This window comes from Onychostoma macrolepis, chromosome 25, assembly GCF_012432095.1.
Source record: "Onychostoma macrolepis isolate SWU-2019 chromosome 25, ASM1243209v1, whole genome shotgun sequence".
NCBI lineage: Eukaryota > Metazoa > Chordata > Actinopteri > Cypriniformes > Cyprinidae > Onychostoma > Onychostoma macrolepis.
In genome coordinates this window covers 15057923-15083231 of record NC_081179.1, presented here as the reverse complement: position 1 = coordinate 15083231, position 25309 = coordinate 15057923, and the positions used below count along the sequence as shown (strand labels likewise).

The 25309-nt window shown below is 37.4% G+C and overlaps 1 protein-coding gene across 1 annotated transcript; it reads left to right on the top strand.

Annotated features, from left to right (window-relative positions):
- Positions 1 to 983: 983 nt before the first annotated feature.
- Positions 984 to 25060, top strand: aass (aminoadipate-semialdehyde synthase). The gene is made up of 24 exons (XM_058766677.1): positions 984 to 1335; positions 2442 to 2683; positions 3171 to 3347; positions 3506 to 3590; positions 3827 to 3894; positions 4070 to 4216; positions 4366 to 4444; positions 4575 to 4702; positions 5695 to 5846; positions 5948 to 6070; positions 8427 to 8538; positions 8733 to 8792; positions 10106 to 10173; positions 13555 to 13676; positions 13769 to 13898; positions 14011 to 14121; positions 14955 to 15063; positions 15333 to 15473; positions 15592 to 15759; positions 15846 to 15941; positions 16078 to 16193; positions 21431 to 21519; positions 21711 to 21887; positions 24335 to 25060. Exons 2-24 carry the CDS (start codon positions 2444 to 2446, stop codon positions 24451 to 24453), a joined length of 2817 nt encoding a protein of 938 aa, XP_058622660.1. The 5' UTR covers positions 984 to 1335; positions 2442 to 2443; the 3' UTR covers positions 24454 to 25060.
- The last annotated feature ends 249 nt before the right edge of the window (positions 25061 to 25309 follow it).

Sequence of the window (25309 nt, the reverse complement as noted above, 5' to 3'; positions counted from 1 at the left end):
CAGATTATGAAGAGAAAAGGCTCCCTCTGGTGGACGAAACCAAAAGGGGAAATATTTAGTATTTAGGGAAATATATAGTATCTATACCCGGTAAATTTATATTTTCTGTATGGGAAAGAGGCCACTGCAATTATAATGGTACTAAACAGGTGCTGAGAGTCTATTCTGCCAAAAAGTTGCCAAAGCTCAGCTGCCATTGGTTAGATTTAAAAAGGTTGCTTGTACAATTATGTTAGCCTATATTTAATGTATTAATGTTTTTTTTAAAAAGAGCTTGTATTAGTGGTTTGTATTAGGATTTATTGGAATATAGATGCCAGTGATTTGGTTTAAACCGTTAATAAATAGATCTCAAGCATTGTGGTAATGGGGTGGGGCCATAAACTAGCCTACTTCAGCACCACAAGACTGAACAGCTCCCAATATTATATTATCTTAATATTCTCTAAATGCTAAAAAATATCCCTATTATTCCTAACGTGAGCGACTTGCAAGGCAACACGGTATTGATATTCATCTTTGTCTCTCCACCCCCCCCCCCCCCCAATTTTTTTTTTTTTTATTTGCATACTGAATTTTGATTTGTCTTTCTGTCATAAACCTAATTCTATTTCCTACATCTATACTCGGTGTCGTGTTATATTTCGATTCTCGTTCACAGCCGACAGAAAACGACTGTAAAAATGTAATTACACCAAACAACGGTATAAAACTTTAAGGATATTAGGGAAACTGATTTGTTTGCTTTTGTTACTTTGCTCCCTGGCCAATCTGTTTAACACAAATAGTCTATTGTGGTTTTAATAATAACATCGCAAGATATTTTTATGAACTTGAACAACGAAGAAACAAACAAAACTGAAAGAACAGATTTGACCTCATCGCTTCTTGCGCCACAGTATTATTTGTAGGAGCGCGCGAAAGGGGCGGGGCCTGTTTCCTTACGCTACTCAGTCATAAAGCTGCGACGCGACGTCAAGGGCACGCGAGGAGGCAGATCCGCGTTCTGAGTCGGGATTGGTGGGAACTAATCCAGGGCTCAAGTTACTTCACTGAAGCGGAGACTCATTCCAGGCAGAAACAAATATCTGTGCTGTAATCTATACCGCATGGATAGGTCTGGTTAGCGCCACATTATTTGCCTGAAGTCTTCAGACAGGTCAATCCCTTGGCGTTTTTCTTCCGTCGTTCACGTTTACGCGACACATTCACTCATGAAAGCTGCGGCGACAGTTTATATATAAACCTCCTGTGCATTTCATACTACGTTAATGTGATTATTCAGCCGGTGCCACGTTGTAGGTGCTGGGAAACTGCTTAAATCTAAAGGTACAGGTATGTATCAGAAAAACTCGGCATGCAGTGAGTCACTTGTTGCTTATAAACAGCAGGAAGTCAACCATACAGGGCTGTTTCTCAGTAACTGTGTGGTTTTGAGGCAAATGTTATTTCTCACAGTTGTTTTTTATGTTAGGACCTTTTTAACTGTAAGGTTCATAGTATTTTTCATAAATATCACGTTGGGGTAAGTTGTCACGTGTGGTTTATATGTTTTGGTGTCATTAAATCGTTTTATGTTATTTAAATAGCCTACTAATTTATTTTAAATAAAATATTAAATAATAAAATAATAAAAATATTTTAAACTATTTATTTTTAGTAACGTAGTTTAAATGCATATATTTGGATATATACCATAAAATGGTATTCTTCTGAAAGTAAGTTCCCATTGTGACAGCTTAGTGTGACAACATGCCCCATTGGCTAATAACAGCTTTTTATTTAATTATTCATTTTTTAGACTTACAGTTCACTGTCTAACTCTAAAAAGGTCATACTTTAAAAAATATCCCCCCCACTGAGAAATATTCACTCAAGTAAAAAGTGTGACAACTAGCCCCGGTTAACATGCATGCATGTTCTGCTGTAGTACTAACATTAAAATGATCCAGTGTTTTACTGACAGCTTAGTGTGCAATGCATTGCTGTCGTTTTTTCCTAAAGAAAGCAAACCACATTTCAGGTGCTGTCGGTTTACTGCAGCTTTTATGTGATCATATGACATATGCTACTCTTTGAACTGAAGTTTTAAAGGAGCACAATTACAGCATGTACAGAAATGGTGCATTGGTTGTTGCTAATTAAACATCTGGAATTGATTAAGGGTGAGATTATTGTTGAATGTATTTTATATTAATATATTTTAATAATGTTATGTCAGATATTAAGATGGTAAGTCAGTTTCATTTTATTTATTTATTTTCACTTGATACTTAAAAAAACTGACATGGCTTGGTTCAAATGCATTCCTCTCCTTTGCAAACCATAGCCTGGGTTTCTGGGATCACTTGTCTGTACTTCTATCACTCTCGGCATTCCTCAAGTGTGATTTTCAGATGTGTGTAGTTGTTGTAACCTGTGTGTTTTGGAAACTGGTCCAGTCATGCTGCGTCTCGTGAGGAGCCAGAGCCGAGGGTTTAGGGGCTGTTTATGCTGTCAGCGGAGGTTTCAGCATCACCAGCATCACCATCAGAATCACAAGAGCATCATAGCCATCCGTCGCGAGGATGTCAACGTGTGGGAGAGACGCGCGCCACTGGCACCACGACACGTCAGGGAGATCACAGCAGCTGGGCACAAGGTGCTCGTCCAGCCCTCCAACAGACGGGCCATCCACGACAGAGTGAGTCACTGAATCATTTTTTGTGATAATATTACTGTGTTTACTGGTTTTTTTAATCAAATAAATGTAGCATTGGTGGGCATAAGAGACTCTCTTTTTTAAGCTTATAAACTTAACTTTAACTTAAAATATTTTTATAATAGCCTATGTGTCTTTAATTGAGATATACAGGTATGTGAATATATAAATCATATTTTATTTTTCATTGCAAGTGTGTCAATTTATCAAATGAGTGCATAAGTGTCACTTATTTAATAAACTAAATCATGTATTTAAATAATGGATAAATAAATAAATATGGTAAACTAAAATGTAATCGGTAATCACAGGAATTTGTAATTATCCCCATTCTGATTGGATTCATTTCTCTGTTTTTGCCCTCACTTTTGGGGCTCTTAACGTGTCCTTTCCCACTTGATATTTCTGGAATTTGCATGAATGAAAACCTTATCCGATTGAGCGGAATCGAGACTGTTTCTGTTTTCAGTACTATGAAAAAGCAGGCGCTATTATCCAGGAGGACATCTCAGAGGCGTCTCTCATCATCGGTGTGAAAAGGCCCCCGGAGGAAAAGGTGTACCCCCACAAGACCTATGCCTTCTTCTCTCACACAATTAAAGCACAAGAGGCAAACATGGGGCTCCTAGACGACCTTCTTAAAAAGGTGAAAGTCTCTTTGTTGAATCACATGGTCAAGGACAGTGTTTACACTGAAAGCCAACTGCAATACTCTCTCTAGCGTCATATGTGTTTGGAAATATTTATTCAGGACAAGCAGCTTTCACAAGATACTAATGCGTCATCATATCCTTCCCTTTTTAGGAAGTTCGACTCATTGATTATGAAAAAATGGTGGATCCCAATGGCTACAGAATTGTAGCATTTGGGCAGTGGGCTGGTGTTGCTGGTATGGGACCTTTTTGATGGTGTCAACCATCTTAAAAAGATAGTTCACCTAAAATGTAAAATTCTGAGATCATTTACTCATACCCTCATGTAGTTCCAAACTTGTATGAAAACAAAATGAAAATTAATAAACATTAAAAACATAATATCTTATCAACCCAAACTTTTGAATGGCAGTGCATGTCTTCGAATGGTTTCCCTTCTGTAAGTTTAACACGTTGTCTGTATTTTTCACAGGAATGATTAACATTTTACACGGTCTGGGCCTGCGTTTTCTTGCTCTTGGACACCACACCCCGTTTATGGTATTTGTTTTTGAATTGCACAACTATTATAATGTCTATTTTTGAATTGCCACTTATACTATTATGCATGGTACTCTGTTATTGGTTCTTCACTATTTAGTAAATCATTTAGTGCATTTTCAGGATTTAAAACTGCAATTTTTAGGTATATGTTTTCATATTTGTCGCTTGACAGCACATTGGTATGGCGCACAACTACAGAAATGTCAGCCAGGCCATCCAGGCAGTGAGGGATTGTGGGTATGAAATATCTTTAGGTCTGATGCCCAAGTCCATTGGTCCTCTCACATTTGTGTTCACTGGCACCGGCAATGTGTCCAAGGTAAGTGTGCATTTATTGTTCTGTAAATTAGTTTATGAGATGCTCGAAGTGCCTCAAACATGTCAGTGTAGTGAATGTTTACATTGAAAAACAGAGAAGCATGAGAAGGAATGCTTAGTATTATGAAAATGAAAATGCATCCTCTCCAGGGCGCCCAAGACATTTTCAACGAGCTCCCCTGTGAGTACGTGGAGCCTCATGAGTTGAAAGAAGTCTCAGAGAGTGGAGGTACTTCTTGTATTTCCCGTTTTTTTTATGGTTACACGTAGGAGGAAGAAGTGTATTTGCACCTGAGGTGTTGGCAGTAATCAGTATTTTTCTGTGCATGCAAATTGACTCATGCTAATCTGCTTTGCAGACATGACCAAAGTGTACGCCACAGTGATCAGCAGACACCACCACCTGATAAGAAAGAGCGACAGACTCTACGACCCCCTGGAGTACGAAATCCATCCTGAGCTTTACACGTCAAACTTCAGGGAGACGGTTAGTAAACTATACCAGGCAGCTGATTGGTTTGCAATGTGGCTGCGACTTAAAGGAATAGTTCAGAACAGATTTGGAGAAATTTAGCATTACATCACTTGCTCAGCAATGGATCCTCTGCAGTGAATGGGTGCCGTCAGAATGAGAGTTCAAACAGCTGATAAAAACATCACAATAATCCACATGACTCCAATCCATCAATGAATGTCTTGTGAAGCGGAAAAACAGCATGTTTGTAATAAACAAATTCATCATTAAGACGTTTTTAACTTTAACCCCTTAACTGTTGCTTCCCACAAAGATATGAGTCTTCTATACAATATTGCTTTCTCCAGTAAAAAAGTGATTTCATCTGAATCAGTAGAGAAATATGCACAAAACAAAGCACTGTTTAAAAGTGACAAATGTCAGTGTGATGTGAGAGGACAACAGAGGATGGACTTTTTCACTGGAGGAAGTGTTATAGTGGATTATGGACTGGTATTTTGGCGAGAAGTGATGGTTTAAAGTTTAAAATACTTTGAATTTGTTTCTTACAAACTTGCATCTTTTCTCTTCACAAGATGTTAATTGACTGGAGTGGTGTGGATTATTGTGATGTTTTTACCAGCTGTTTGGTCTCTCATTCTGACGGCACCCATTCACTGCAGAGGATCCATTGGTGAGCAAGTGAGGAAATGCTAAATTTCTCCAAATCTGTTACAATGAGGAAACAAACTTATCTGCATCTTGGCAAGGCATGAGACTGAATACATTTTTTTTTTTTTTTTTTTTTTTTTTAGCCAATCTTTATTTCTAGGTGAACTATTCCTTTTAAGGTATGGTCGCATTTACCTCCATTGCAGGCAAAATCCAGTTGTTTCATTGGAAATTCACATGATCTGGAATTTCCCCATACACATTTTGCTAAATTTCACAGAAATGTAACTGCATCTTTATTGAATGCAGTGTCTGAAAAGTAAATGTGACTGAAATGCATTGTTTTTGCACAGGTGGCCCCTTACACAACCTGCCTGATAAACGGCATATACTGGGACCCTCACACACCCAGACTGCTGCGGCGACTGGACGCCCAACGACTGATTAGACCCGTTATACCTGCATCATCATCCCCTGATCACGGCTGCCCTGCTCTTCCCCACAAGTGAGCTTCTACTGTTAAAATATCATAAAAGCCGACCCTTATAAAGTCAGACGATGGTTTTGTTTGAGAAAACAACACATCTTATCATCTGTGAATTTCAGATTATTGGCCATTTGTGACATCTCTGCGGACACAGGCGGCTCCATTGAGTTCATGACTGAGTGCACCACTATTGAGAAGCCCTTCTGCATGTATGATGCCAACCAGCATATTGACCGTGACAGGTGTGGCACTACTTCCTTCACTGAATATTAAACTTCAACACAAAGCTTGGTCTAGAGGATGGTGAAACAAGCTAGCGGTCCCAAAGACTTATGCCTAGAGACCAGAATGCATACTTCAGGAAAAAATGGTTCTAAACCATACCAGATTTGGGTTTTTCAGTTTGTAACAATAGCAGAACCATTTTTTTGTGTGTAATAGAACCCTTTTAATGAGGTTCCATAAAGAACTATTGTTTTGGCACTGCTATATACAACCTTCATGGTGTTATAAAGAACCTTTTAAATAATAGTTTATTGATTATTATTATTAATATAATTTTTATTTTATTTTAATATTACACTGAACAAAATTATAAACTCAACACTTTTGTTTTTGCACCCATTTTTCATGAGCTGAACTCAAAGATCTAAGACTTTTTCTATGTACACAGAAGGCCTATTTCTCTCAAATAATGTTCACAAATCTGTCTAAATCTGTGTTAGTGAGCACTTCTCCTTTGCCGAGATACTCCGTCCACCTCACAGGTGTGGCATATCAAGATGCTGATTAGACAGCATGATTATTGCACAGGTGTGCCTTAGGCTGGCCACAATAAAAGGCCACTCTTAAATGTGCAGTTTTACTGTATTGGGGGGGGGGGGTCCGGGGGGGGTCCGAAAACCAGTCAGTATTTGGTGTGACCACCATTTGCCAAACGCAGTGCAACACATCTCCTTCGCATAGTTGATCAGGTTGTTGATTGTGGCCTGTGGAATGTTGGTCCTCAAAACTTGCGACATCTGTGGCATTGTGCTGTGTGATAAAACTGCACATTTTAGAGTGGCCTTTTATTGTGGCCAACTTAAGGCACACCTGTGCAATAATCATGCTGTCTAATCAGCATCTTGATATGCCACACCTGTGAGGTGGATGGAGGATCTCGGCAAAGGAGAAGTGCTCACTAACACCGATTTAGACAGATTTGTGAACAATATTTGAGAGAAATAGGCCTTTTGTGTACATAGAAAAAGTCTTAGATCTTTGAGTTCAGCTCATGAAAAATGGGGGCAAAAACAAAAGTGTTGCGTTTATAATTTTGTTCAGTGTATATTATTTATTAATATTATAATGTTTTTTCTATTACTGTGTGTCCCTGATCATACAAAACTCTTTTTTTCAGTAAATATTTGTAGATATTTGAATAATATCAAGTACCTGTTGAGGATGTGTTGACAGCCTGTGTAGTTGTAAGGCTGAGCTCCAGAAATCAGTAATGAGGTGGCATTAAAAAAAAAAAAAAAACTAGGAATAAAGTTCAGGGAATGCTGTTGTCTAACACAAAGAACCATTTCAGAATATGGTTCTCAATAGAAGTATTACTATGTGGGAAGAACCTTTAAAGGGGTCATTGGATGCCCTTTGTTTGTTGCCCCAGGAAGTTGATATGATTCTTTAGGGTCTTAATTAAAAGCCTATAACATACTTTGGTTAAAATTTCTCAATGGTAGTGTAAAAAACACCTTTCATACCCTGTCAAAATTAGCTCTGTTTTCAGCAAGCTGTTTTTTGGTCCATGTTGCTTTAAATGCTAATGAGCTCTGCTGACCCCACCCCTCTCTTCCGTGGGGTGACGAGCAGTACTGTTTACTTTAGCCACGAAACTGGCTAACTAGCAAGTTATTAGGAAAGGCGATTTGCAAAGATTCATCAAAAACCCTTATACTCACTTCTGTAGATGAAGCTGGATCACGAATGATTCACACGAACGCATTTAGGCAGATCGGGATCGGCGCATCCCCTTCAAAGCGAAAGTAACATTAATCCTCTGCGTCTTCAGCGGCTCAGATGTTGGGAGTAAATGAGGACTGCTATATTCATTATTACATCCAACAACAAAACACCTCAATCGCTTAATCTGAGACATCTTGTCTTCCCCTGCACTGGAGTCAACACAATGGCGGTTGGACTGTTTACAGCTCACTCAGGGCGGGTCTAAGGTAAGACGGCCCTGTCAATCAACTACCGTGGGAGCGGCCTGTACAGAACTATGTCATTCGGGCAGGGCTCTCAGAACAGCCTTATTTGAGAAAGGGGATTTTAAAATAGGCAGGTTAAAAAAAACACTGGGTGTATTTTTATCATTATAGGATGGATGTGTACACACACTTCCAACACACATTTATGTTCAAACAACTTGAAAAGTGAATTTTGCATCCGATGACCTCTTTAAAGAACCAATCCCCCATCAACACTGTAGAAACCACTTAGCAATGCACTAAAATCGACTCCGAGCGCCATAACAATGCCCTGGCAACACTCATGTTCATTATAAAATGTCGTTTTTAAACTGATACTTAATCTGATTTGTCTGTGCAGTGTGGAAGGTAATGGCATTCTCATGTGCTCCATTGATAACCTGCCCGCCCAGCTGCCCATTGAGGCAACTGAGTATTTTGGGGACCGGCTGTTCCCTTACATCTGGGAGATGGTAAGATAAGACACAAGGTGGTAAGTAATTAACCAACAGCATGAGATGCTTTGCTCTGGGGAGCATTGCTTTAAACACTGGTTTGGTTATGATTGAGAGAGTTTTTCTGCTTCTTGGCTGGTTGAATTTAAAATGTGATGGATACTGCTGCTGATGATTTGAGCAGATTTGTAATGGTAGCCTTTGTCCCACAGCTCCCAACAGACGCCACCAAACTGCTAGAGGAAGAGGACTTCTCTCCACAAGTCAGAGATGTGAGTGTATTAAGAGGGTGTTTTTACAATTTTTTTTTTTCTTATTTTCTTATTTTTTTGCTCTTGTACCATGGAGAAAAGCTTCCTCTAAGCTGTGTTTGTGTGTGGTCGTGCACTTCTGCACAAAATGCTGCACAGAAGGCAGGCTCAGAAATGTGTGGAAAAACTTGAATCGGAGCTAAATGGGCGGCGTTTCAACTGGAGCCCATCCACACATCCATTGATTTTCAGTATGGAACTAAAGCTGAGAAATCTGAAATACACATTTCTGTTTACTTTGAGGTAAGGGCCACGGCTTAGATCAGTGCAGAGATTGAAAGTTCATAGCAGCACCGAATGGAATTGCAAAAATAATGTTTTTTTTTTTTCACACATACACTACTGTTCAAAAGTTTGGGGTCTGTAAGATTTTTGTAGTGTTTTGAACACTAAGGCTGCATTTATTTAAGCAAAAACATAGTTAAAAACAGAAATATTGTGAAATATTATTACAATTTATAAATAACTATTTTTCTATTATAACATATTTTGAAATTTAATTTATTCATGTCATGACGACAGCTCAATTACTCCAGTCTTCAGTGTCACATGATCCTTCAGAAATCATTCTAATATGCTTACTTGCTGCACAAGAAGCATTTCTTATTATTAATATTACATTTTTAATATTAATCAGTTTTTCACTATTCTTTGATGAATAGAAAGAGAACCGCATTTATTTCAAATAAAAATCTTTTGTGACGACAAATTTCTTCACTGTCACTTTTAATCAATTGAATACATGCTGAATAAAAGTATTAATTTTTTTAAATAAACAATTCTTAAAGACCACAAACTTTTGAACGGTAATGTACAGAAGCCATTGTTATTGTGTAATCTCAAGAAAATAACATAAATGTATTTAGTAAGTGTATAGAATATACTAAAGAAATATACTAAGTACTAAAGAAATTGTTTGCATTGAATACATTTTTAAAATATGAACCATAAAATGAAAGTTTAAGCAATAACTTTGTAGTTTTATTAATACTACTTGAATTCACATTCAAATGCTATTCTGCATTCTGTTTGCTCCACTGATTCAAATTCAAAAGTGAATTAAGTGTGAATATAAAAAATCTCAGTTCAGTTCTGAATGGTACATAACCTTACACCATATTCACGTAGCTTGGTATTTCAGATTCCAGGTACTTCATACCATGATGCATATCTAAATGCAATACCATGATACTTTTTTGTTAGCATCTTAAATCTATTTGGTGCACATTGCAGTAGTATTATTTGTATTACATGCATTGTTTTCCTCAATCTAGGCTGTAATTACCTCCAATGGGAAGTTGACACCTAAGTTTGAATACATTCAGAAACTTCGAGAAAGGAGGTAAGGGACTTTTTTTTTTTATTTCCATGAAGTTAATTCAGTCGCATATTCAATCCTGTTACAATAGCTCTTTAAGGGTTCGAGCATGTTTTGTCCAATTGGACAGTAGCCTTGATGTGTTTTATGAGGTACAGAAGTTCTTGTAACATTGCTTTGGATGAAATGCTTACACACTGAGGACGGCAGACTCATTCTGAAGATTTCTTCAAAGGTTGAAAGACAGGTAAAAACATTGCAGTATCCCAGCTCTCAACAGCCTGTAGCCTTTATATGCACTCTTATCGCTATAGATGAAACCATTTAAGTTACGCCTGAATGTAGACACTGCTTATATGCAAAAGATAAGAACGCAGGGCTGATATAGATTCCTCTCAAAACTTGTCAGAAACTACACCCATATTGGTGCTTTTGGATGATAATGTAAATGTTTCTGTATTATTTGAATTTGTAAAGTCCCAATGAAACCGGTGTGAAACAAAGCCTGTTTATCTCAGTTTTGTGAAGCTAATGAATTTCCCAGGCTGAGTTTGAAAGATTAAACCTTAGTAAGTTCATACACTGCAAATGTAAAGAGAAAACAAGTTGTTGACCGTGTTTTTGTTCAGACACAGGTTTTGGCTCCTGTGCATCCTCCTGCACTGCCTTAACACCTTGCTTGGCTAGAGCACATGTCCGCTGAGTGCGTTCTCTCATGGGTAGATCTTACTCTCTCCCCGCAGCCACAGTCTCTCCCACTCGCTCTTTTTCTTGGGATTCTTTGCATGCCAGAAAAAGAAATCAATGCACCAGGTCTTTTTTAGTTTAAGTTCAATTAGTCTCCAAAGTAAGCTTCTTTTTCACGAGCCAATTCATGGCCATTAATTGATTATATCACGTTTTTTAATCATTTTCATTAAATGGAATAGCTCATTCCTTTTCATTTTTTTTCTTATTCAAGACATAATCAAAGCTTCCTATGCTTTCTGCAGTCAACACGTCTTTCTCAAAACACTCTCTTTTGTGCTGTCTTGGTCTCATTCAGTTGTGAAGAACCAGGTTGACAGAACATTACACTGAATTTGCAAGTCTGTTTGTATCCATTGTGGTCTATACTTAATGGAGCCGCCCACAAGCCAACATTGACCTCCATTTAATCAATGAAAAGCACTAAAGACCCACCATTTGACTTGTTTTGATTTACTTATTCTTGTCCTGAATGAAAACCGTCTAAGAGAGTCATTTGCCGGGTTTCCATCTAAAGTTGCGAATTTAACTTGTGTGCAAAATTGTAATATCGCATTAAAACATTTGTGAACAAGCACCATTTCCATCCAACGAGTCAAAGAGAACAAATCATCACTTATTGGTAAACTGGCACTAATTGGCCTATAGAAAACTACGATAAGCTACTGAATATAATAATTTTCATATATGAAAAATTACTGGCGCCTTAGAGCGAGCAGACGAAACGCAATAAATGCTGTCATTGCTTTCGGACATGAATGCTGCTGTTCTGGAGCACAGTCGTGTAAGACAATTATACAGAAATACTTTGACAGACTTTGCTCAGGCATTTCAGAACGACCATAACAACATTTCAGATGCTGTGGAACGAGATCAGTCCACTGCTAGTCAAGTTATTCCGTCTCATAGCGCAAAGTCACATGACTTTTTTGATGCGCTTGGAGGAATTGATTCGCAAAATGCATTTCCATCTCCCATTATTCGCATGAACCCTTTTTCGCACAAGTCAAAAACCACCTCAAGCGAGTGTAAAAACGTTTTTGCGAATTATGGGATTTTTATTCAAAATTTTGTGTTTCCATCACACGTTTCTCATGCGACACTTCAAAATGTTCATTAAAACAGGGTGATGGAAACCTAGAAATTGCTTTTGATCTAAGGTCATATGATTATGAGATACATAGTGAAATATAGACAAAATAATTAGTATTAGTATTAATTAATTAGTTAGTTTTATTTTTTTATTCAATATTACATTTATTACACACAGTACACATACATATATTATGTAAACAACTTTTATTTTGGATCGCGATTAATCATTTGACAGCACTAATTAAAATTTAATAATAGCATTTTTAAAAAATTAATTAATTATAACAAAATTATTAATATTATATGTAATATATTGTAATGTATGTCATATATTATTATTATTAATATAAATAACATAAGAAATTAAATAATTAAAAAATATTTAAATTAAAATGTAAAAATTATAAGTTGTTATAAACTTCTTAAATGTTATTCTTATATATATATACACATTGCAGTCATGGACTACATATTTTGCCATTGTGTCATGCTATTTGGCAAGTCTATATTTCAACTAATTAGTTCTCTCCTCCTCCAAGCAACCCACAGATTTAAAAAAATATGTAATTTTGCACATTCATGTGATACATTGTCTTTATTGTTTTGCTGTTGCCATTGCCACTGATATATAAAAGCCGAAAGCCACTGGAGGCAGTAAAATGTTTAATGGTTTAGGGGTTTCATGCTCCTTAACACCCTTTAACTGTGGTAAAAATGACTGTTAGGCCAAGCAAAACCTACCTAATTGATATGAGTGTGCCATATTATGAACTAATGCACCTAATTATGAGGGCTTTTAAAAGTAGCACTAAATGGCAGTAAAACACTGATCTAAAATGCATATTTAGTGGTTATTATGAATGTCTAGTTTAATGGTATTTTGAGAAAGGCATGCAGGTGGTTGGGGGTTAAGTGTTACATTTTTGCTCATGTGCCGCATCAGATCCAATTAGGCTGAGCGACGGGGGTGCTTGGATCACATGTGTCTCCCAGGGGACTTGCGGAGCGAAACGTTGATTTAACAGCCCTCTTAAACTGCTTTGATTATATTCTGAATGGAGAACTGGCTGATCTAGAAGTATATATGTTTCTATATGTTTTCCTTCAGTTTTTTAGGCACCCTCTCTGCTGCTGAAGTGCAACTGTTCATTTCTGTGTTTTTGGTGGTTTACTCTTGTCGTAAAATTAATCTTTGGTGTGTTTTAAATTTTCTTGATTTCATCTCCTGGACAATCCTAAAAGATCTTCTCATGTTCTTTTATGGGTTTTGCATCCCTTTCAATCGGTTTAAGATCACTATCCAGCAGGATATGTTTTCTGATTTCACAGATTGCTTGGCGTGTGTGTGTGTGTGTGTGTGTGTGTGTGTGTGTGTGTGTGTGTGTGTGTGTGTGTGTGTGTGTGTGTGTGTGTGTGTGTGTGTGTGTGTGTGTGTGTGTGTGTGTGTGTGTGTGTGTGTGTGTGTGTGTGTGTGTGTGTGTGTGTGTGTGTGTGTGTGTGTGTGTGTGTGTGTGTGTGTGTGTGTGTGTGTGTGTAGTAATGGCTGTACCATCTGGCAAACAGGGAATCAGAGCAGATCCTAAAGAAAGGAGGAATGAAGCGGGTGCTTTTGCTGGGTGCAGGCTATGTGTCTGGGCCAGTTATCGAGTATCTCACCAGGGACGCTGGCACTCAGGTCACAGTGGGTATGTTCCCGCCTCAAAATCCGTCTGGAATGCAGTATAGAATTTAGTCGCAATTCTTTAAAAAAAAATCTTGTGTGATCTTTGCATCGCAGCATCAAATCTGTTGAATCAGGCTGAGGACATGGCAGCCAAGTACCCCAACACCATCGCCGTGATAATGGACATCACCCGCCAGGAAAGCCACCTTGAGTCTCTGATCAAAGACCACGACATCGTCATCAGGCATAATCATAAAATTCATTCACTTTATTATGCTTTGACATTAGAAATTCTACTTCAACTTACACATTTAAAGCTAATTTGTATAATTTCTTTTGTTGTTTTTGGTGTCTAGCATGCTGCCGTATGCATTTCATCCACAAGTAGCTAAGCACTGCATTAAAATGAAGGTGAACATGGTGACTGCCAGTTACTTGAGCCCAGCCATGAAGGAGCTTCAGAAGAGGTAGGGAACGTACTGTTTCTCAGAAAACAATTTAATTTTAAAGTGATAGTTCACCCAAAAATGGAAATTCTGTCATAATTTTCTCCAGAGAGAGAAGAGAATCTGGATTTGTTTAGCGTTTTTGTTTTATTTTGGTGTGTGTGTTTTGTCTTGCTTTTGTTTTGGTGTGGTGTGGTGTTTTGTTTTGACTTTGCTTTGGTGTGGTGTTTTGTTTTGACTTTGCTTTGATTTTGTTTTGCTGTGTTTTTACTTTTGTTTTGGTGCACTTGAATTTTGTTGGTCTTTCATCTTGATTTTGAGAGCAAACATTTCAAACATTAAGCAGTGTTGTTCAAATACTATACTTGTCAAACTACTATTATAAGATTTTTCTTAATTTAAAAAAAAAAAAAGATAACTTTAGGACAGTTTTGTCCTCCATGCATTTTTGACCTTACGCTCACCCAAATAAAATGTCAAAATTAATTGTAATAGAGAAATGACAAACATGGTCATCATAAGTTATTTTTGAAAAATATGAATAGATAGGACAAAAAAGAAGCGTTATGTCATTAACTCAACTGTTGCAAACAAATTGAGAGGATGAGTTGAACTCAAGAACCAGATTTATCTGTGAATCATTTAGACTTTGTTAACTGGATCAGCTAATTAATTGAAAAGTTCAACAATTTATGAATCAGACAGATTTTTTTATATTTTGGAGAACTGTCACTTAAGTTCAAATCAGTCACTGAAAGTATCTTTCTTTGACCTTATTGGATTTTAAACTTCCTCTGGTTGACTTCATTAATATATGCGTGTGGCTTCACCATGATTGGCTGTTGTTTCCCAAGTGCCGAGGATGCTGGCATCACCATCGTCAATGAGATGGGTCTGGACCCTGGCATTGATCACATGTTGGCCATGGAGTGCATCGACCAGGCCAAGGCAGACGGTTGCACTGTAGGTATTGCATGCATGCACTCATGTTTGTTTACCACTTGGATGTGTTGATGGGTATTTGCGATAGAGTGACATACTGTCGCACCATTGGTGCACTCATCACCACGTCTGGAAGACATATTGACAGACCTCAACAAACGTTCACAGCATCTTGAATGTTCATTTTTACTTAGTTAGCGATCAGGCAGAGCTTGGTCTTTGTGAACATTTGGTCAAATCACATGGTGTTCTTGTAGTTACTTCAAATTTCAATCACTGTTTCTTGACAGGTGGAATCGTACAGCTCTTTTTGTGGTGGTCTTCCTGCCCCAGAGTGCTCAGACAACCCTCTGCGTTATAAGTTCAGCTGGAGTCCATACGGCGTCCTGCTCAACACCATCAGTCCAGCCATCTATCTGAAAGACAATCAGGTGACTCTTCAGAAATCCCCTCCCTCTACAATTCTGCAGTGTCTAACAATCAGCCACCCGAAAGCCGTATTACATTATAACAAAAAACATTTACAAACAATGTGGTTTGTCTGTTCAGGTGGTCAGTGTTCCTCCCGGCGGGGCTCTCCTGGATGTCACAAAGCCCATGGACTTCATGCCGGGTTTCAACCTGGAAGGCTTCCCCAACCGGGACAGCACCAAATATGCACAGCCATATGGAATTGAGTCTGCGCACACACTCATCAGAGGAACTCTGCGCTTTAGGGTATTCATGCTAATGAGATGTAAAGACGAGTGTAAGCTCAGTGTTGCTCCAGTGCCTGTGTGTCATCATGAACTGTATGTCTTCAGGGCTTCTCCTCTGCAATGAGTGGCTTCGTCAAACTGGGACTCATCAACACTGAGCTCTGCCCACTGCTGGGACACACGGCTTCTCCTGTCTCATGGGTCTGCATTTATGGACCTTTTTCCATCCAACTCATAAAATGTTTTTTTTTTTTTTTTATGAAAATTTTTACTATAAATACAAAACAATAAATGATATGTACCTGTATTTGTAAATGCCATTTTGTCTCGTACACAGAAAGAGCTTCTGTGCAGGCAGATTGGCTTGTCCACATCTGTGAGCAGCAGTGCCTTTGAAGACGCCGTTTATGAGCGGGTCGGACGGGATGACTTCAGAATGCAGAGTCTCAGATGGTGGGTTTAGTAGTTGACTAACAATATTTTATAGACTTTCATCTAGTGGTTGACCGATATATCGGCCAATATTTGACATTTTTCAAATATTGACATCGGCCGATAGGTTTTTCTGTTTAGTCGTTTATGTTTGAGACTTATTTTGGCGGCACTGAGAATGGCAGCACCTGAGCACACAGTGCTCACATTCTCCCTCTTTATTGTTTGCTCTCACCATCTAACAGTTCTGCCTAATACAGACAGAAGTCTGTCTGATAATCCGAACTGTTAAGAAATTAAAATTTAAAAAGGTATACAAAAAAATATTATAACGATTGCTTTTATATTATTAGTAATAGAAAGGCATTATAATACTTTTATGGCTGACTCCTTTATGTCAGCATTCAGTCTAATAAACATTTAATTTGACAAACCTTGCAGACTTGGATTACTTCCCAGATTACTGAGTGTACTGTTGGTTACGGTGTTTACTTCCTTATTATTTGTGTATTTTTAAATATTTATTTAAAAGTTTTGTTTTATTTATTTGTGAAATACTGCAATAGGATTCCAGAATCCAGAAGTTGTCATCTAAAGTATGTTTATATTTTACACATTTAGTTTTTTTATTAATTTTCAAATTATTTCAAATTTCTTAAATATTAAATAAAAATTGCAATTATAATTGTAAATACGACAAAATTCAATTATTAAAAATTATGAATTATCAGTAAAAATATACACGCATATCGGTCATCGACCACCAGGCTTTCTAAGATATCGGCATCGGCGGTCAAAAAAAAAAACAATATCGGTCAACCACTACTGTCATCACAGTACCTACTGATATACAGTGCTAGGTAGTAACTGATTACATGTAATCTGGAGTATTTAATCAGTTTACAAAAATATGTTTGAAATTAGATTATATTACATTTTAAAATGTTCCCCATAATCAGATTACAGTTGATTTTTATGGATTACATGATTACAAATGTATTGATTACCTAGTTCTTAGTTTTTTTCTCTTTTACAGTTTACCTTCTAAAAAATTCTACTGCGTGTCATATTGAATACAGAGTTTTCATAATATAGAATGGCCATGTTAATTAATCTGCAACACATGCATCTGAATTTGGGGACAAAATCAGTCAATTACACCACGTATGAGATGAATAATTACACAGATTACTAAACACTGCTGATGTATAACTAAGAAAAATATTTACAAACCTAGGAAACTTTGACCATGTCATTGCTGTTTAATGTTTGTTTATGTGATGCAGGGATTTCTAAACTTCTTTTGTCAGTCAGACGGCTTTGACCTAAAATATTTACTTGAAGTCCCCCTGAGATTTAAAGCTATTATTTCAATAATTTAACAACAAATTTGTGTTGATTATTGGTCTTATATTTTATTTCTCTTTTGTTTTTGTTTTTTATTACAATAATCCCAATTAAATAAGCAACTGCTGACTACAGTTTATCAATAAATTTGTAATCAGTAACTGACTACAATTTGTAAGTAATCTACCCAGCACTGCTGATATATGAGGGGAGATTTTTTTTTTAACATTTTTATTAATAATGTCTTATATATGTCTCTATAATGTCTAAATAAAGACATCATATATATATATATATATATTGAAATATCACATGGTCCTAAGTATTCAGACCCTTTGCTCAGTATTTAGTAGAAGCACCCTTTTGATCTAATACAGCCATGAGTCTTTTTGGGAAAGATGCAACAAGTTTTTCACACCTGGATTTGGGGATCCTCTACCATTCCTCCTTGCAGATCCTCTCCAGTTCTGTCAGGTTGGATGGTAAACGTTGGTGGACAGCCATTTTTAGGTCTCTCCAGAGATGCTCAATTGGGTTTAAGTCAGGGCTCTGGCTGGGCCATTCAAGAACAGTCACGGAGTTGTTGTGAAGCCACTCCTTCGTTATTTTAGCTGTGTGCTTAGGGTCATTGTCTTGTTGGAAGGTAAACCTTGGCCCAGTCTGAGGTCCTGAGCACTCTGGAGAAGGTTTTCGTCCAGGATATCCCTGTAATTGGCCGCATTCATCTTTCCCTCGATTGCAACCAGTCGTCCTGTCCCTGCAGCTGAAAAACACCCCCACAGCATGATGCTGCCACCACTATGCTTCACTGTTGGGACTGTATTGGACAGGTGATGAGCAGTGCCTGGTTTTCTCCACACATACCGCTTAGAATTAAGGCCAAAAAGTTCTATCTTGGTCTCATCAGACCAGAGAATCTTATTTCTCACCATCTTAAACTCCATGCGGGCTTTCATGTGTCTTGCACTGAGGAGAGGCTTCCGTCGGGCCGCTCTGCCATAAAGCCCCGACTGGTGGAGGGCTGCAGTGATGGTTGACTTTCTACAACTTTCTCCCATCTCCCGACTGCATCTCTGTTCTTCTTTACCTCTCTCACCAAGGCTCTTCTCCCCCGATAGCTCAGTTTGGCCGGACGGCCAGCTCTAGGAAGGGTTCTGGTCGTCCCAAACGTCTTCCATTTAAGGATTATGGAGGCCACTGTGCTCTTAGGAACCTTAAGTGCAGCAGAAATTTTTTTGTAACCTTGGCCAGATCTGTACCTTGCCACAATTCTGTCTCTGAGCTCTTCAGGCAGTTCCTTTGACCTCATGATTCTCATTTGCTCTGACATGCACTGTGAGCTGTAAGGTCTTATATAGACAGGTGTGTGGCTTTCCTAATCAAGTCCAATCAGTATAATCAAACACAGCTGGACTCAAATGAAGGTGTAGAACCATCTCAAGGATGATCAGAAGAAATGGACAGCACAAGTTTGTGACCCCTTTAGAATTTTCTATATTTCTGCATAAATATGACCCAAAACAACATCAGATTTTCATATTATAGTGAAAGTAGACAAAAACAACCGAATCAAACAAGTGAGAGAGAAATATTTTCTTTGGATTATTTTTCTCAATAAATAAATGACAGTGTTACATATCTGTGCGTTGCAAAAGTATGTGAATCTTTGCTTTCAGTATCTGGTGTGACCTCCTTTTGCTGCAGTAACTGAAGGTAAAGTTTCTTGTAAATGCTGATCAGTCCTTCACAATAACATGTAGGAGCTGTAGCCCATTCCTTAGTGCAGAACCATTTAAACTCTGTGATGTTGGTGGGTTTCCTCCTATGAACTGCTTGCTTAGGTCCTTTCACAACATTTTATTTGGATTAAAGTCTGGACTTTGACTCAGCCATTCCAAAACATTAACTTTGTTGTTCTTTAACTTGTGTGCTTGGGGTTGTTGTCTTGCTGCATGACCCACGTTCTCTTGAGACTCTGTTCTTAAACAGATGTCCTGACGTTTTCCTTTAGAATTTGCTGGTATAATTCAGAACTCATTCTTCCATTAATGATGGCAGGCTGTCCTGGCCAAGATGCAGCAAAACAGGCCCAAGCCAATATACTACCACCACCATGTTTCACAGATGGGATAAGATTCTTAAGCTGGAATGCAGTGTGTTCTTTTCTCCGAACATAATAGCTTCTCATTTAAACCAATAAGTTCTATTTTTGGTTTCATCCATCCATTAACCCTTTCTCCAATAGTCCTCTGGCTTGTCCACATGATCTTTAGCAAGCTATTTTCTTTTTGGAGAACAGTGGCTTTCTTCTTGCAACTCTGCCATGCATACCATGGTTGCTCAGTGTTTTCCTGATGGTGAGAGAGGCCTTCAGTTGCTTAGAAATTACCCTGGGAACTTTTGCAACCTCGCAGACTATTACACATTCTGCTTTGGAGTGATCTTTGTTGGTCAACCACTTCTCGGGAATTGTACACAGTCTGTCTGCCTGTGGATTTGTGTAGTCCAAACTCTTTAGAGATGGTTTTATAACCTTTTCTAGCCTGATGAGCAACATCAACTCTTTTTCCGAGGTCCTCAGTAATCTCCTTTGTTCGTGACATGATTCACTTCCACAAACATGATCAGACTTTAATAGATCCCTATTCTTTGAATAAATCGGGTCACGTACTGACATTTGATAGTCATTGCATTGACTGAAAACACCTCTGCACAGATGGACTCTAAATTCACCTTTAAATGAACTGCTAATCCAAGAGATCCACATACTTTTGCCACTCACAGATATGCAATATTGTATCATTTTCCTGAATAAATAAATGACAAAGAAAATGTTTTTGTCTCATTTGTTTGACTGGGTTCTCTTTGTCTACTTTCAGGACTTGTGCGAAAATCTGATCTTGTTTTGGGTCATATTTATGCAGAAATATAGAAAATTCTAAAGGGTTAACAAACTTTCCAGCAGCACTGTGTGTGTGTGTGTGTGTGTGTGTGTGTGTGTGTATAATATATATACACATACATGCATGCATACAGCGGGTAAAATAAGTATTGAACACGTCACCATTTTTCCCAGTAAATATATTCATAAAGTTGCTGTTGACTAAAAATGTTGTTTTTTTGTTTTTTTTTTATCTTTAAAATAGGTATTTTATAGATCTTTTATCTTAAAAAAAAATTAACTTGAAATTTTCACCAGATGTCTGTAACAACCCAAGTAATCCATACATACAAGTAAAACAAAACAAATAAATTCAGAAATTAAGTTCTGTGTAAAAGTATTGAACTACTGAAATTTATGTAATACTTTGTACAAAAGCCTTTGTTGGTAATGACAGCTTCAAGACGCCTCCTGTAGGGAGAAATTAGTTGCATGCATTGCTCAGGTGTGATTTTGGTCCATTGAGTCTTCAAATCTTGAAGGTTCTGTGGGCCTTTTCTATGAACTCTGATCTTTAGTTCTTATTTTCAGGTGATTGGCTGGGCCATCCTAGCAGCTTTATTCTCTTTCTCTGAAACCAAATGAGAGTTTCCTCAGCTGTGTTTGGGATCATTGTCTTGCTGAAATGTCCACCCTTGTTTCATCTTCATCATCCTGGTAGCTGAACCAGCTAATAACCAGCTAAATAATTTCCACTGACTAGGGGCAGGATTGCTTTCTAAATGCTACTTGATTTCAGCTTGTGTCTTGGCTTTCCATGCCTTTTTGAACCTCCCTTTCTTCATGTGTTCAATACTTTTTCCCTGTGTCATTCCATTTTATTACACATAACTTCATTTCTGAACTTACTTGTTATATTTGTATGTATGAATTACTTGGGTCGCTAACGACTTCTGGTGATTGTATGTGTATCTATATATGTGTGTGTATGTATGAATGAATAATAAACTGACTGGATGACTCCCATCAGGCTCGGGATGCTCAGTGAAGAGCCAGTTCCTCATGCCGACACCATCTTAGCAGCAGTTGCTAAGCATCTGGAGGCCAAACTGTCTTTTGGTAAAGAGCCAGTTCCTCTTCCTTTTTTTTATGTCATTCTGTCTTATGTCATGAGATTCAGAGAGCTTTGAAGATTCAGCATGTTTTTCTGAAGATCATCCATCTGTAATGCTGTTAAATGTCTTAAACTAATCCTGAAGTCCAGTTCCAGATAAATGATTGCTGTTTTTGGATCGTTCTTTCTCGCGTAGCGAAAGGTGAGCGCGATATGATCATCATGAGGAACGATGTCGGAATCAGACACCCAACGGGTGAGCTGGAGACCAAACACATCAGCCTGGTGGTCTACGGGGATCCCAGTGGATACTCGGCCATGGCCAAAACCGTGGGCTACCCAGCAGCCATTGCAACCCATATGGTGCTCAACGGTCAGTGCAACTCAACTTGTTTTTTTTTATTACATTTTTACAGACATATAAAATGTATTACCTCAGTTACAAAATGAGACGGGCTGTCTTTTTATATATATATATAAAAATAAAAAAATGTAAGAAATTGTTGAATCTACTCGAATGGTCCCTTTAATAAGAATCTAATGAGAAGGTCCAGATGTTACAGTTACGTTCTCAATAGTACCCAGTACAGGGCTCCATATTTTGTTAAAGGATCTCAGTGATCCTTTGGAAGAGTATCTAATTTTATCAAGGTGAATGCATTGCAATACCTCTCGTATCCAATCCTCATGTGATGGGGGAGAGGCATGTTTCCCTTTAAAGAGGATGGCACGCCTAGCTAACAAAGTGGTAAAGGTGACACATTGTGCTGTAGATGCTACAACTGATGCTGGGGGAAGGCCAATCAGGACAGTCAGTGCGTTAGGGGCAACGGTGGTGTTAAGGGCCTCCATTAGCCTCGGTCAAGACCAGAACATATGAAGATGATCAGCTGGAGATTGTTTACATCTGTTGCACACATCACTTCTATTAGGAAATATTTTAGCCAATTTAGCATTAGTGAAGTGAGCTCTTTGAAGCACTTTACATTGTATTAGCGCACGTCTAGCACAGATAGACGAAGAATGAGTTAAACGAAGAATGTTCTTCCACTGGTCTTCCGATATGTCGATACCCAGAGAGTCAACTGCAGATGAGGTTAGGGAGGTTATTTTACCATAGATGATGGATATCAGCTGTCTTTGACCAGGGTCAAGGGTGAGAATTAAATCCAATTGGGACAATAACTTTTGAATAAAGTGCCTCACTTGAAAAAAATAAAAAAAGATGGCTATTAGGAAGATTGAATTTAACTGATAAAGATTTCTTTTTCATACAAGTCGTTCAAAGTAGAAAGACTCAATGCACAAATATCGAAGATTATTTGAAATTGGCATGTAAATCGAGGCTTTGTGCAAACCGAATTGTTTCCTGAATTGAAGCCAAATCTTAATAGTGTTAATAACTACTGGATTGCTCGAAATTTTGTGGACCTCAAGAGGAAGCTGAGAACAAATATTAGAAAGTAAGGAACAAGAAGATATGTCTATGTGTAACCAGGGCAGGCTAGAGGCACAACATCTAAGGCCGACCCAGTAAAGTGATTTAGTAATATTACAAGTCCAGAAGTAACATCGAAAGTGTGGAAGTGCTAAACCCTCTTCAGATTTGGGAAGCCAGAGAACTGATTTTCTTATACGAGCTGGCTAGTTACTCCAAAGGAACCCATTCAATTGCAGGTCTAAATTGGTAAAAAAAAGGATTTATTAATACAGACTGGGACATGCTGAAAAAGATGAAGAATTTCGGCAGGATAATCATTTTAATAAGATTCGTGCGACCTATTAAAGATAGGGAGAGGGAGCTCCATCTGGCAAAATATAATTTACATTTGTCCAAAAGTGGCATAAAATTCTTAAAAAACAAGTCTTTAAACAAATTGGTTCTAAATATGCCCAGATATTTAAACCCATCCAAGGCTGACTTAAAGGAGAATGAAGAGAGAGGAAGAGATTTAGCCATTTGCTTTATGAAAAATAACCTTCTCTGCAATAACCTTGATTTCCTCATTTAACAGTAAATTTCCTTTAGAGATACACCAATATATAAAGTTGGGCCAATACAGATTATTTATACTTTGAATATTCTAAGAGATATTTTGCCCCAAATTATGTATCAATCTGCATTTTGTGAGATTAATAAAAAAAATCAAGTTCTCTGTGTGTTTCAAAATTGCTTTTATTTTTTGTTTTGTATTTTACCATTTTATTTTAATTTTTTTCTTTTTTTCTTTTCTTTTTTTTTTTTAATCAAGATCTAATTATTGGGAATATACATAAGTGTAAAATATGCAATTGTTAGTTTTTTTCTCCCAGCTGCAACTGCAGAAAATCTTTTCCCCCACAAACATTTAACACAGGCCTGCTATTAAACAGTCAACATTTATTTCTTAAGTGTAAATGGAAAATATAAAGTTATAACACAATGCTCATTATATTTTAATTTAACGTTTTATTTTATTTGTATTTAATAACAAGTAGACCAGCTTGCAATATTGTGAGGTCCAATGATCAATTGGGTTATAACCTTTTGGCTTAAATATATAATTATATATCTTAAATACACCTATTTTAATTATTGGACATTAAAAATGCACATTTATTCTCTGATACTGATATATCAGTGATATTTCATGCATCCCTAGTTTCATTCCACTGTAATTACATCAGTAGTTTGCAATCTGTTCTTAATTTTGCACTACTATTAAAATATTAAATGTTAAATATAAAATTTCCAGGATGTAATTCCACACAATGCCAAGACGCTGTTCTTATAAAGTCAATTATTGTGACTTATTGTGAATGTGTGATGTACCACTGCAGGTGAACTGACCACTAAAGGACTCGTGGTGCCCACGACGAAGAACATCTACAGTCCGGTTCTGAAGAGACTGCAGGAGGAGGGTCTCCAGTGCATCACCAAGAGCACCTTATCAGAGTAACCACACACCTCAAGATCTCAAACTCACTCATTCTGTGCCACGTGTGCGTAATGAAACGGAAACCTCCATCACTGCACATATTCCACAATGAACGGTTGCAGATATTTAACTTGTCCAACTGTCAAGTTCAGAGTGATCCAACGGTTAGTACTTTTGTTTTCAAACTTGAATCTAAAAGTAGATTTAGACAGTCTGTAGATGTTGACAATGAATCTTCATTTTTATCAGTGTTGTCATAAATTGGGAGTGTAAATAAACTCCCACTTTGACACAGAACCGTCCCATTTCCACTTCCTGGCATTGAAAATGAACTTGATACGCCATCAGTGTTTGTCTGCCTCATTCGAGTTCAAAACGAGCAGTAGCATCATATTTATGCAAAACATGTCATGTTGAGTACTACTGATAAAATTTGCTATTTTCTGTAAGGCTTTAACATCATGTCAACTGAATTTTTTTTTTAAATGTGAAACTTTCCACTGTAGTGAATTCTATTTGATTTTACATTACATTATGAACATTTATATTAATCAAGACCATTTTAAGATTAGCATGCCCAAAGAGTTGTTTTAAAACTAGTTTTTGTCCAATAAAACATTTGCATTTGTTTTGTTTCTTGTTTTTCTTCAAATAAATGTCAAAAATATTGTTTAACATTAGACAGAAATCACAGGATATTACTGTACCCTTTATCCCCCTCTTTTATTACATATATTAATATGTAAATTATAAAGTTGGTTGCCAGATTTTGTGAAAAATGATAGATGAACAGATAGGACTTTTAAAATTTAATTTGAGTAAAAATGACAGTAAAGACATTAAAATATTACCATTTCAGATCTATACTGTTCTTTTG